This window comes from Fusarium subglutinans, assembly GCF_013396075.1.
Source record: "Fusarium subglutinans strain NRRL 66333 chromosome Unknown NRRL66333_c0000117, whole genome shotgun sequence".
In the NCBI taxonomy this organism is placed as follows: Eukaryota; Fungi; Ascomycota; class Sordariomycetes; order Hypocreales; family Nectriaceae; genus Fusarium; species Fusarium subglutinans.
This window is the reverse complement of record NW_023502180.1, coordinates 28,390-41,690: the sequence shown is the minus strand read 5'-3', so window position 1 is coordinate 41,690 and position 13,301 is coordinate 28,390. Positions and strand designations below refer to the sequence as shown.

Genomic DNA, 13,301 nt, shown 5'->3' with positions numbered 1-13,301 from the left:
CACGCTTGGTTAGGTTTTATGTCGTAAAGTGTGTGTTTGAGTGCGAAAAAGCAAATACGAGCTCAATGCAGTGTTACCTGGGGAGAATATCGGTGAGGCTTTGTTGAAGCCACGCCGTTTAACCCCAAGATGAGACATGAGATTATCGAGATTGTGCCTGAAATGAATCTAAGTCAATGACGCGTATACCCGCTGATCTGGAAGAGGCTCAGAACTTGTTTATCTAAGATCTACAAACCAAGAGATGAGCCAGATCTCGAGATCTAAAGTTCAGGTTAAGATTCAGTGTAACACTATCCTTGCACTGCAACCCAACACCTGAAACTGCGCACCAATTTTATCACAAACCCAGTTCCACTGCATTCAATAATTATCCACCGCCTGCACAATTGCACCCGCAGCGCCCTCATCCAAATCATCCAGCGCCTTCATATCCTTGTCATCTAGCTCAAACCCGAAAACATCAGCGTTAGCTTTGATGCGCTCGGGCGTATCGCTCTTTGGAAGCGGAATCCAGTTCTTCTGAAGACAGTATCGGATTAATACTTGGTTAGGCGAGACGTTGTGCTTTGAGGCGATGCTTTTGAGGGTTTTGTTATCGGCCTTTTGGTTGCGCACGAGAGGAGCGTAGGCTTCTACTATGATGTTGTTCTTTTCGCAGTATTCTACGGCGTCTCTCTGCTGTGCCCACGGATGCAGCTGATGTACCTGTGAGTATTTATGATGCGCGATGTTTGGAGACGTACCTCGATCTGATTGACGTGAGGAGGCCAAACTTTGGCGAATTGCTTCAACTCTTCGATATGCTTGATACCAAAGTTGCTCACGCCAATACTCTTGGCCTTTCCATCCTCATACAGCCTCTCCAATGCCTGCCACATCTCCTTTCTCTTAGCAGCGCCGCTATTAGGGCTATGAATGAGAAAGAGATCGACATAACCGCTCTCAGGATCAAGCTTCTCGATGCTCTCAATGCATTTCGTGTAGCTTGCGTCCACGGAGCCAGCAGCCTCGAGGATCTTGGTGGTCAAGAAAACGTCTTTCCGATCGACGTTGGACTTTTGAACAGCCTGACCGACTTCTGTTTCATTGGCGTAATACTGTGCCGTGTCGATGTGACGATATCCAGCTTCAAGTGCGGTGAGGCATGACTTGGTGCAGACTTCGGGTGGGGATAAGTACACGCCAAATCCGAGCTGGGGAATTTGGACCGAATTCTCCAGAGGCAGGGTATCAGATTGTGAGCGCTCCATCATAACAAAGAGAAACACAATATTTGATCAATAAGATAAAGTTTGGTGTTTTTGGACGAGAGGGGTAGACTGTGTTTTGCTGCTGTGTAACTTGTGCTGAGCGCGTAGAGATCCAGTCATAAGTCGTCAGTTGAGTCGATGACGTTGTCAATGCTCCTCTTTTTTCGCCCGCATGTAAAGCCGAGTCAACATTGATGCCATTGGAGAAATATGCTAAGCAAAGTGGTAATAACTAACGTATATAGAATTGTTTTATCTAGCTTAATGTTATCGTCAGCCATTCTTGGCTCATTTCTTAACTATGTGGACATTGAGCGCCACCGAAGCAATCTCACTCGTTTCGACATTAATTCCTATTCTATCGGGTCTCTGAAGCCCTTGCTTCTCCCAACTATCCATCGCCTGCTCGAATAGCACCGCCTGTTCATCCTTAGCCGGCCTATGACTACTCTTTCCCCTTCTCAACCGGCTCTCCGTCGTCTCGGTGATCCTAGCCTCCACATCTGTATCATGCATCACGTCTTGCTCGAATACGTAGGATCGGGTCTCGCAGTTCCTCCATCCCGTCCCAGGGTTCAGCCATGAGTCCTCCCAGTCATCGGCGAAGTAGTGCAGGAACCCGCCGTGTGTCACAAGAGCAACTTGAGGATCCGTATCGCCTTGCCCTTGCTCGATCAATTGTCGGATCTTTTGCCGGATGGTGATGCGGGCGTCGCGGGCGCGGGCTGCTATGGCGTTGCTTTCTGGGCTGTAGCTAGTCCCTAAAGCTTTCACGTTCCATCCGTCCTTGACTAGGGAGAGGTCGACAGGCCAGTTGCTCTCGGTTACAACTTTGCGAAGGACTGATGGATCACTTCCGACATCGCACGGGTCATCCGAGGTTTCTTGAGCGTCGGGGATGGCGATGATCCTAGGCTGACACTTGCTGTTACCTTTGAGGGCTGGTTGGAAGACCAGATACGCAGACTGGAGTGTTCGGCGGAGGGGAGAAGCAAGGACAAGAGATATCTTTGACTGATCGGAGAAGGCAGGCGGCCTCTCTCAATGCCATGTTGTGCTCTTCACCCATGGGAGTCAGGCGAGGATCAGGAAGAGTGTAGCAGCCTGTACCGACGTTGTGGAAGCCCTGCCCATGGCGGATGCAATGTATCACTGGTGGCATTATGAATGAGAGGTTGAGACGGGGAAAGGACGTGTTGCAATGAATGAGGCTGTTTGCGAGACCTGCAATATATGCCGGCCTGGAATTGAGAGAAATACATGTTGGACTGCTCCGCTGAATAATCTTAGATTTCTAATCAAATATCTTGATACTGGCAAATGTTGTTTCCAACACAAGTCGGCAATTAACTAACTAGTCTTTGTCGTATCACGGATGAATCTTGAAGCAATCAGATGCTGGTAGATCGTCCGGGGCTAACCTGACCTGGGAAGCCAAGGCTCCTGTCGTGCATTAGCGTCGTATCCACTGCCGCCTTGCCGGCAAAACCTTAGATATCGCAGGGACTCAGATCGCAATCAAGTGGTTTTCAGCTTCATTAGTTCAGGCTAGTGAAAGCTGATAGGCTGTCAGAATACCCAGCTGGTTCTGGTTTGCTTTGGTGTTAGTAGGGAACACAGATGAGTGGTAAGAATGGTAGATACGACGCCACCTATTGAGACGGTTGCGTAAAACAAGCACTTTACGCATGTGTCAGTATCTGTCTAATATTTCCAATGCTTGGGGAGCCGTAATTGGCAGAATGAATCTCCTACCCAATCTCCGTGGTCCGCCAATTCACCACATCTTTAGACGTTATGATGACAAATGTGTAATGGCTTTGCCAAAAGAAGTTTTACAAGATCCGTTGCCCTCATCTCTTTCATAGCCCTTTCACTCCTCATACACATCTCTTCCTATCCAGAAGCCAGCATTTGACAGACAATGGCACAACCATCGACGCCTCCATCGCCACTCCATCGGGCTCCCAGCAATCTCTCCGCAGCGTCGACTACCCTGTCCAGAGAATGTACACCCGGTGCTCCAGCTCAAAGTGTTGATCCTCCACCAGACAATAATGCTGCGCCAGACACTGCCGCATCGTCATCCGTCGTCGACGAGTCCCTCCAAGCACGCATCGAACGTCTCGGCCGTGAACGCCCTCCGATCTTTACAACCTGCTGGAGCGAGATAATCTTCATCTTCAGCATCTCCATGTCCCAATTCCTGACAGAATACTTTGTCTCGGGATTCACCGTCATCCTCCCAACTCTAATCAGAGAGCTCGACATCCCGCAAGCAGCCAGCGTTTGGCCAGCAACTGCTTTCTCCCTCGTCATTGCCAGCACCTTGCTTGTCTTTGGCCGTCTGGGCGACATGTGGGGAGGATATCCCGTCTTCATGTGGGGTCTAGTCTGGCTTCTTATCTGGAGTATAATAGCCGGGTTCAGCATGAATCCGCTGATGCTCGACCTGTGCCGTGCCTTGCAAGGGCTGGGAGCTGCTGCTTTCTTGCCTACTGGAGTCATGCTTATGGGCTCCTTGTATCGCCCTGGGCCACGAAAGAATATCGTCTTTGCAGTATATGGCACGTCAGCTGTATTTGGCTTTTTCGGTGGCATTCTCATGGCAGGCATCGTAGGTCAGTTCACCCGTTGGGGATTTTACTTCTGGATCGGCGCGATCCTGACGGCAATTACGCTGTTGACTTCGATCTTGTCCATTCCACGGCCTCATTCCGAGGACCAGACCCCAAACAAAGTCGCAATGGACTACCCTGGCGCCATCACAATCGTCTCTGGCCTCACCCTAGTCGTGTTTTCCATCTTGCAATCAGCACATGCCCCTTCAGGTTGGAGAACACCTTATATCCCAATATGTTTCGGACTTGGTGTCTTGTCGCTTCTTGCTGCAGTCTACGTCGAAACATGCGTCGCTACTCATCCTCTCCTGCCAGCTTCGATCTTCACTACTCCCTGCATGAGCCCTCTCCTTTTGGCTCTCTTTCTGCTCTACGGCACCTGGGGCATCTTTTCTGTATACGGAACACTCTACTTCCAGAACATCATGTCCGCCAGTCCGTTGCAAGTCGTAGTCTGGTATGTGCCTCTCGGTGTTGCAGGCCACCTTTTCAGCATCATAGAGGGCTTTATCTTGCACCTGGTCCCAGGGCGCGTATTGCTGAACATTTCTGGCCTGGGTGCAGTAGGGTCACAGCTTCTGATAGCCCTGATTCCGTCCGGGGGTAGCTATTGGGCATGGGTGTTTCCTGCGGTCATTCAGCACCATAGGAATCGATTTGTCCACGATATTGATGACAGTTCTTCGTGACAACGACCTTTCCTACAGCACAGCAGGGACTGGCTGGCAGTGTCATTAACTCTGTGTTGCAGCTAGGTGTAGCCTTTGTCCTTGCTTTGACGGATATCATCCAATCAGCAACGGTAGACGAGGAAGGGTTGGCGAGGAGCTATAAGAACACGTTTTGGTTTGGAGTAGGTGCTGCAGCGGTGAGCTTGCTGATATTGGCCATCTGGGGTAAGGTACCTAAGGCCAGTAGTGATTTGACCGCGGATGAGAGGGCTGAACTCATGCAAGAGGCAATTGCCGAGCAGCGAAGAAACTAAGACAGCAATGGCAGTACTCTTAGAGATACACGATGCCATATGTACAATTCTGCTGACGTCGTTGAGCATTGACCTGTGGAATCCTCGCTGGTGGGCTAGAGTTCTGTAGCCAGTATAGAAGATCATCCGGCACCGCCTTACAATCATGCAATCAACCAGTTGGTACCTAAGCTTTTCAGCCTTTCGATCCAATTGCAGCTGTCTTCCCGTTCGTAGAATTCGCCGTCTCTGCTCGTTAAGACAATCTTATTCTTACCCTCGCACCATAATGTCCTCAATGCCTCGAGAGCTTCTCTGGTGAACCCAAAGGCTCGATTTCCCAGAGTTCTTGGAATATTCTCTCTACCCAGGCACGATTCGTGAGTTCGCGCGTCTCTAAACCAGCAATAAACGCAGGCCATGCTGTTGCTGTGAATAAAGCATCTCCAGGGCGCAAATGTGATAAGTGGGTGATGATTTCGGCTGCTAGAACCTGTAGATCATCTGGCAACACCGTACTAGGCCATAGAGCAAGAATAATCCGTGAAAGATAGACACATACAGCTGTCCGGTGCGCGCATGCAACCATGGTCCGATGGAGAAGGTCATCGGCGGGCGACCGTGGCTGTAAATTGATGGCCCAGGCAGCTGGGTCGAATGACTTGGCAACGTGTAAGAGTTGAAGCGCGTCGTGCTGTCCTGGGTTGGTCGAAGTATCATGGAACAGGTAAGCGTCGGTGATGTCCAATATTCGGGTCCCTGCCTGTATCAAAGGAAGAAGAGCTGCCGGAAAGGATGAGCAATGGTTCCCTTCTGCATCCTGAAGCAGCGACATGGTAGTCGTCGATAGCTTGCCACCGTGCGGTAGATAAGAATTCGCGAATGATGACCCCAGAAGATCATACCTAGTTCATGTAAGGTCAAGAGAAATCAACAACTGGGCATGGCTACTTACACCAGGCAATTTGAGACTAACCATCTGCGAAGAGGGCTGAAAGAGGTCCCCTTCCCCGAGTCTGAGGCTATGAGCTTCCCAATGACCAATCTCGCACCGTTGATGTGAAACTTACAGCTGCCTCGCCCAGAGTCAATGAGCTCAAATCCGAGGAGTAGCAGGACCGCCGCCAGAATCGCATCGACGTTGGCTGAAGCCATGTTCCCGATAGCGGAGTTCAGCAGATAAAGCGCCCGCTGCTTGGCCTTGAGCGCATCATGGAAGGCTTCAGGATGTGATGTCGTATGGCTAATCGATGGAGAGCCCACTACGTCTGTGCTGTTCTGAGTCGATGCCATCGTTGTGAAGATGCTTGAGGGGCATGGTACAGATTGAGAGGCGTTTGACATATGCAAAGCAGAACTGGCGATGATGGCTTGCAAAAACATGGGCTGCTGGCACGCCATCGGAATCAGCAGGCGGAATGGGTTATGCTTTGGGCTATCATAGAGAACGAAGTCCTTACAGACATCACTAGCAACTTTCACCGGGGACCATTAGTAAGACGAGCAGCAAAGAGGGAGGAAGAAACCTACAATAGTCCAGATATCTCCTCGATCTGCAGTCTAAATTTTGCACAAGCGGGTCTGTAAGCAGACGAGGAGAACTTGACTCGGAACTTGTAAATGAGGGCGGCGTAGTAGACAAGGCACGAGAGAGTGGCGCTTGTCGAGTGCCGGTCGCATCTCCATTCTGGATCGGTCACATTTCAAGCGGCCGCGCCTACAATTGTGACATGACCCCGGTCTTGCGCCCATAGCTTGGCTGAGCAAGAGAAGGGTAAAGCACAGAAGAGTGCTACGCAGTACCACGAAACCCTACTGTACTGCAGAAAAGTCGTTGTCCGCTGCGCTTTAACTACTAGGTAAATAGGGCGCCGGTGAACGGTCAATAGATAAGATAGGGAGAGATAAGATAGGTAAGTACCTATGACGCGTTGACTCACGTGGGCAGATGGCCAGGGCAAGCCAAGAATGAAGTCAGTTGCCATAAATCGACCGTATTAAAGACTAATAAATTATACATCGCCAAAAGTTCACCTTATCAGTTCCAAACTTGTCTTCTGTTCGAGTATCGTGAAATGGCGGATGCGAATTATTTTACTTGTACGCTTGGCGAAGCTGCGAGATTGAAGCGAAAGGACGACAAGGCCAAAACATGGACTACAGTGGTGGAGTTGATAGATGACCAGGCTGAAAGAATTCCTGATGCACCGGCTTTGGGTTTCGCGACATTTACACATTTGAAGTCTACTCAAGGTGAGCATCAACCTTGGTAGCAAATGTGTGGCTAACATGGGTAGTATTCCGCCATCTCCTCACATTTCGACACCTCTCAGACACATCAAAGCATGCCGCCCAGATACTTTCAACTCGTTTGCCCAAGGAACCCAAGTCTTTAAAAATTGGTCTTCTATCGTCTAGTAGCACCGAGTTTGTGTTGACGTGGCTTGGTTTGATGCGCCTGGGTTATACTGTTTTGCTTCTTGCGTAAGTCAACAGTAACCTCAATGGATTCGCAAACCTGACCATATTGTAGGCCTCAGTTGGCACCACCAGCGGTTCAGCACCTTTGCGAGACTCTTGACATAAGAAATGTCTTTGTTGACGACATTTACGAGTACAGAGCACGCGGACTCTCAAACGACATCGAGATCATCAGGATACCTTCCTATAAAGATGATTCCCCAGCAGATGACAGCCTGGAACAGACCCCCGGTGTTTCCGAAACAGCCTATATATGCCACACGTCGGGGACCTCCTCGGGACTACCCAAGCCAATCCCTCAAACGCAGTTCGGGGTGATGGGAGCTCTGTACAACTTTCCCGGGAAGAACAAACCCGCAACGTTTTCCACGACTCCCCTCTATCACGGAGGATTTCCAGATTGTCTCCGAGCCTGGACAAGCGGCGCTTCAATATGGTTCTTCCCCGAAGGGCTGGCCCCCATCACAGGCGCCAACATCACCCGAGCTATCGAGTTTGCACGTGCGCACAGCCCGATCCCCGTCAAGTACTTCTCATCCGTTCCCTATGTGCTTCAGATGCTGTCTGAAGAGTATGGCGGCATCGAAGTCCTTCAGACAATGGACCTCGTTGGTGTTGGCGGCGCTGCTCTACCACCAGCCATAGGCGATAGGCTCGTGGACGAAAGCGTGAACCTTCTCTCGCGGATGGGAAGCGCGGAATGCGGATTTCTAATGTCTTCGCATAGAGACTACGCCAATGACAAAGACTGGCAATTCCTCCGGGCCATTGATGATACAAAGCTTATCGAATTCGAACCCCGAGAGAATGGGCTCTCTGAACTTGTTGTAAAGCCTGGTTGGCCTTTCTTGATCAAGACGAATCGCGAAGATGGATCATACGCAACTGCTGATTTGTTTGAACCGCATCAATCAATCTCGAACGCATGGCGGTATCACAGTAGAGCTGATGCACAGATCACTCTTGCGAACGGAAAGAAGTTTGACCCTTCACCCATCGAGGGGAGCATACTTGCTTCTACCAAAGTACTGCAGGATGTTCTCATCTTTGGCAGTGGAAGAGACTACGCTGGGGCACTATTGTTCCCTTCTTCGAGCGACATCAGTGCAGATGAAGTGATCGGTTCAGTTTGGCCACATGTCGATAAGTTGAACGCTGACAGTCAAACCCATACCCGAATCAACAAGACGATGCTGGTAGTTGTCCCTGTCAAAGAGGGTCAGAAGCCGCTGGAGAAGAGCAGTAAAGGTACTATTCTGCGTCGACAAGCTGAAGAGAAGTACTCGGATGAGATCGAAGGGGCTTACAGCAACACCTCGTCCTCGGGGAAGATTCCTCAAGAGGGGCTTCAAAAGGCGGTTCAAGACTGCTTCGAGAAAGTCCTCAGCCGGCAGGTTGAACCAGATCAAGACTTGTATCGTCAGGGCGTGGACTCCATCTCCTGCATACAAATCCGAAAGATGCTCGAACAGACCTGTCTATCTGAGGATGGCCGACTTCCTCTGAACGTCATCTACGATCAAGGCACCATCAACTCACTAGTGGAGTATTTGGAACGCGCGAATTCTGGTGACAGCGAGCTGAGCGCCGACCCCGATGAATCAGAACTCAACCTCATGCACGCTCTAGTTGAGAAGTACAGCGACTTTGATCTAGCCTCGCATGATGTTAGCAGTAAGTTTGGGTCAGCTTCTTCAAATAGTGGTGTCAAGTCTCAAGCACAGCAAAATCGAGCGGCCTTGGATGAAAGAAAACAGCTGGCCCAGATGGCTATGAAGATCGTTCAAGACCCCAATGATCGCCCCACGCGCGTGGTACTCACCGGCGCGACTGGGTTCCTCGGGGCACATATCCTTCACTTTCTCCAGGAGGACCCAAAGATTGATAGGATCTACTGCTTGCTTCGAGCTGACGGTCCATTCGCGGCCCAGAAACGAGTCTCTGAAGCCCTCTTTCAACGATTTCTGCCACCTCTAGAACCACGCCAGAATAAAGTCGTCTGTCTTCCGTGCGATTTGACTGAAAGAGATCTTGGACTCTCCGAAGACCAGCTTCGAGAGATCTCGACAAGTGCTACAAAGATCATTCACTCAGCTTGGGCGGTCAACTTCAGTCTTCGACTCAACTCGTTCGAGGATCAGTTATCGAGTACAAGGAATTTGATCAACATCGCTGTAGAGGCTGATGCGCAGTTCATTTTTGTCAGCTCCATTGCTGCAGTGAGTGACTCTACTGCTCGACCGATTCCTGAAAAGCTTTCTCATGATACTAAAGAGGCTTCACCGCTGGGCTACTCGCGCTCCAAGTGGGTAGCCGAACGGATTTGTGATGCGGCGAACAAGGAACATGACTCTCCTTTGGCCTCGATCATTCGGGTAGGCCAGCTTTGCAGCAACGAAGCTGGAATCTGGAATACCACTGAGGCATATCCGTTATTGCTCTCAACATCCAAGATCACAGGATGTCTGCCTGATCTTCCGAAAGAAGTGCTCAATTGGCTCCCAGCCGAGCAGGCTGCCCAGGCTGTCATCGAGATTGCATTCGCGAACTCCAAAGGTTCGAAAACACCTGTTTACCATGTCTTGAATCCACATACAACACCAACATGGAAAGTCATGCTGGACTTGTTGGCTGCCAGTAACGAGGGCCCCGAGTTTGAGATCGTCTCATCATCGGAGTGGCTTGAGCGCTTAGAGAAGGCGTTGAGTGACGACAGTGCCAATCATCCGTCACAGGCTCTTCTGGGTCTCTGGAAGCGGTCATATGCCAAGGATAAGAACAATGACAGTGCAAGGGAGGATCAGGAGGGCTCTTTATTTGATGTTGCTCAGACACAGAAGGTCTCTGCTTCAATAAGGGACCTCAGGCCACTGACTCGCGAGCGACTGATCAAGACTTGGAAGTGGGTGAACGAGAATATTAAAGCCTAAGCGTTGTGTGGTAACCTTGAAGACTGGATAGCAGAATATAATGTTAGCAATAACCGAGCCATGTTTTCATGCCTCAAGATCATAATGCAAGTAGTCCATCCATCAAGAAGTTTGCAAGTTTCTAGGTGTAAGATGTCAAAAATATCTAGTCTCATGCCTGCTACTTCGGCACCAAACTTACTCAAGATATTTTGTCAGCTTGGACAAGATGTCTCAACCATCATCCTCAAAGTGGGACCGTCGGCGAGTTGTCTGATTCTTGATTCGCCACCTTCCTTGACCTGCCGATCTCACCAATCACAACGATGGAATGTCTCCGACGATGATATTACAATACACGCTACGCTTCGAACTGTCAAGAAATCTCTAACAACTATCTCACCGACATAAATCTCTCCGCGATGACATTGACTTCCGTCACGTCGAATATTCCGACCCGCGCTCGTCGGTCAGCCTGCGAATGCTGTAGTACGTCACATACTCTCAGTCTCATGCTACTAGCAACAAAACCTAACGGGTCCAGGGCAAAGGAAGTCAAGATGCGATGGTGCAAGACCCTCATGTCAGAGGTGCTCTAGTCTGGGCCTTGATTGCCACTACTCGGTCAAGAAGCGAATGGGCAGACCTGCAAAACATCGACAGGCTTTGGCGGCTGCGCTGCCTAGACCGGCTGTTCGAGATGACACGCCCTTCTTGTCCCTCCTATCACACCAATCAATGATTGATACTGTCAGTCAGGTCGACTTTAATATCTGCCTAGATTCAAGTTTCATGCCTGAGCTGGGCTCTGAGATACTTAGCGGGCTTCAACTTGAGTTGGGAAAAGTCACCGACTGCTCGTGTCCAACATCAGAGGTCTCATCAGGCTCCAGTAATGCTCCGACTCTCGATTCCCTATCTTCAAGTTCTACCTCCGTAGCTACAGTGTCACCCGATCCCCACACAACATCACGGGCATGCTCTTGTCTGGCGACTTTCTATCTCGCAGTCGATGATCTCTGCAAAAACGAAAGACTCTCCTTTCCGTCAGGTCTTCCTTTTCTTCGCAAAACGATCTCAACGGCCAGTCAAATCGCTCATTGCCAGATATGCCCAACTAGCCATCTCTCTGCCATGCAGAACATTCAACTTCTGGGAACTCTCCTCATGTCAGTGGGGCAACAATACGGGGTCATTCTGGAGTCCATTGACAAAGAGGCCGAGGTATCAAAGGAGAAAAATGAACTGAAACGTCTCCAGTTCAGCGAAGTCGGTGTTGGGTATTCTACAGAGGCTACAAGTTACAACCTAGAATTGAGACCTGCGGAATGGGCGGATCTGGCTACAAAGGCAGTCAAGGCTGAGGTTTACGGAAACGGGAGAGAAGAAGAGTGTTTATGGGGTGTCTTGAACTATCTCGAAAAGCGGCAGGCTCATTGGCATGCTGTGCCGCAACATCAAGATTGCCCCCATCAAACCCACCAGGCGGAAGAGGAGCCATTTTGCATAAAGATACTTCACAAGGCGAAAGAGTCAATAGAGACTCTCAAGTGGAAGTGTCGTGAACTCTATGGTCCGGATAAGCCTGATGTTGGTCCAATTTCCCTTCTCTGAAGCACCTGGATACATTAGTCTCACTACGGCAATTCTCCTTTGTTTCATAGAAGTTCTCTCACGTTAGATGTCAATAGCTTATCTAAAGGGGGTATGGAAAGCCTATAAGCTGGCTAAAAACGTCCGATTTGGTTGCCTAACCGTCATTTGTCGTAACCTGTAAACATAATGGATGAGGAGTCTCACATCATCACATGAAGCGCTAGGATTCCTTCGTCAGAAGGTCGACCCTTGTGATCTAGCATCCACCGCCTACAGGCCGTATGTAGCCCAATAATAGGGCGAGGAACTATCCATCCGATAAGCAAAAGTATCCGCTTATCTCTCCTTGAGGACCAACACATATAGCCCTTCCGTGTTCCTTTTTCCATTCTTTTGAGCTCAAACATACTGTCCAAAGATGCCTCACTTGGTCAGCACACATTGCATCGAGCCTCATTTCCTTCGCAATGTCCTCGATGTTCTGATCATTGGGACTGGGACAGCTGGTCTCTCTGGGGCCATGGCTCTTGGCCTTGCGCGAAGGAGTGCCATCGTTTTTGATGTTGACGATCACGGAAGCAGACTTCATGAAACTACAAGCCAAACGATCTCAAAATCGATCCAGGACGAGACTATAGCTGAGATTAAAACCAAGTTCAAGACTATCATGTTTAGCCGCGCGACAGCTGCGTCGGTTCGTGAGAAAGGTATGGTGTTCGAAGTGGAGGACGTTTCAGGTCGACGTTGGAAGGGAAGAAAAGTGATCCTGGATATGATTAGCCGTGATATTCGTCCAGATATCCCGGAATACGAAGAAGCCTGGGGGAAGAAAATGTAAGTCCTCTTTGAAAGGACTACGAAACCCCGAATCCTAAGTTGTTGGGCAGTTTTGATGTCTCGCAATGCCTTAATGATGGTAAAAGGGAGACTGGCCACGCTGCTGTGCTCATCACATCCGACTGCCCAAGTTCGATTGAGGGAGCGGTGCTGTCGGCTCATCTCGCCCGGCAGTTCAGTCCCGATATAACATTATTGACCAACGGCTTTTCACATGTTGAGTGCCATCCGCAAATCATGGGGACCAAGAATGCTGGATTCAAAATAGACAACAGACCCATCAGATCACTAGAGGGTTTCGAAACCTCAGTGGCAGTCCAGTTCGCCGATGGGGCAGAATCAGTGTTCGGCTTGATAGCACATAAGCCTCGAAAGGTTATCAGCGGGCCCTTTTTAGAACAATTAGATCTGGAAATGACATCGGAAGGGAGGATTTTGGTAGAAAATGAGTTTCAGGAGACAAGTATACGTGGGGTTTTCGCAGTTGGTCACGGCACCTGTTTTCTCAGAGAGGAGGGTGCTGGGGCCAGTGCTGGATGGCTGGCTGGGGTTGGTGCAAACTTGCAAATTGCCGAGGATGATATGGGTATGCAGTCTACAATTGCTTCGAAGACAGAATGAAGCATAGTAGAAGAAGTCG

General features: G+C 49.8%; 7 protein-coding genes across 7 annotated transcripts; 4 read left to right on the top strand and 3 right to left on the bottom strand.

Annotated features, from left to right (window-relative positions):
- Positions 1-363: 363 nt before the first annotated feature.
- FSUBG_8492 (alcohol dehydrogenase) lies at positions 364-1,253 on the bottom strand (the record flags this gene model as incomplete). The annotated part of the gene is made up of 2 exons (XM_036686906.1): positions 364-699; positions 747-1,253. The coding sequence occupies 2 exons, from the start codon at positions 1,251-1,253 to the stop codon at positions 364-366; spliced, it is 843 nt and encodes a 280-aa protein (XP_036535984.1).
- Positions 1,254-1,541: 288 nt separating this feature from the next.
- On the bottom strand, positions 1,542-2,415 carry FSUBG_8491 (phosphoglycerate mutase family; the record flags this gene model as incomplete). Its single annotated transcript, XM_036686905.1, has 2 exons — positions 1,542-2,194; positions 2,253-2,415. 2 exons carry the CDS (start codon positions 2,413-2,415, stop codon positions 1,542-1,544), a joined length of 816 nt encoding a protein of 271 aa, XP_036535983.1.
- A 762-nt stretch (positions 2,416-3,177) lies between these two features.
- FSUBG_8490 (multidrug resistance) lies at positions 3,178-4,563 on the top strand (the record flags this gene model as incomplete). The annotated part of the gene is made up of 1 exon (XM_036686904.1): positions 3,178-4,563. One exon carries the CDS (start codon positions 3,178-3,180, stop codon positions 4,561-4,563), a length of 1,386 nt encoding a protein of 461 aa, XP_036535982.1.
- Positions 4,564-5,133: 570 nt separating this feature from the next.
- FSUBG_8489 (fungal transcriptional regulatory) lies at positions 5,134-6,131 on the bottom strand (the record flags this gene model as incomplete). Its single annotated transcript, XM_036686902.1, has 2 exons — positions 5,134-5,743; positions 5,794-6,131. 2 exons carry the CDS (start codon positions 6,129-6,131, stop codon positions 5,134-5,136), a joined length of 948 nt encoding a protein of 315 aa, XP_036535981.1.
- A 782-nt stretch (positions 6,132-6,913) lies between these two features.
- FSUBG_8488 (nonribosomal peptide synthetase) lies at positions 6,914-10,249 on the top strand (the record flags this gene model as incomplete). Its single annotated transcript, XM_036686901.1, has 3 exons — positions 6,914-7,091; positions 7,136-7,322; positions 7,372-10,249. 3 exons carry the CDS (start codon positions 6,914-6,916, stop codon positions 10,247-10,249), a joined length of 3,243 nt encoding a protein of 1,080 aa, XP_036535980.1.
- Positions 10,250-11,362: 1,113 nt separating this feature from the next.
- On the top strand, positions 11,363-11,842 carry FSUBG_8487 (uncharacterized protein; the record flags this gene model as incomplete). Its single annotated transcript, XM_036686900.1, has 1 exon — positions 11,363-11,842. The coding sequence occupies one exon, from the start codon at positions 11,363-11,365 to the stop codon at positions 11,840-11,842; it is 480 nt and encodes a 159-aa protein (XP_036535979.1).
- A 400-nt stretch (positions 11,843-12,242) lies between these two features.
- On the top strand, positions 12,243-13,282 carry FSUBG_8486 (thioredoxin reductase; the record flags this gene model as incomplete). Its single annotated transcript, XM_036686899.1, has 2 exons — positions 12,243-12,658; positions 12,748-13,282. The coding sequence occupies 2 exons, from the start codon at positions 12,243-12,245 to the stop codon at positions 13,280-13,282; spliced, it is 951 nt and encodes a 316-aa protein (XP_036535978.1).
- Positions 13,283-13,301: the final 19 nt, after the last annotated feature.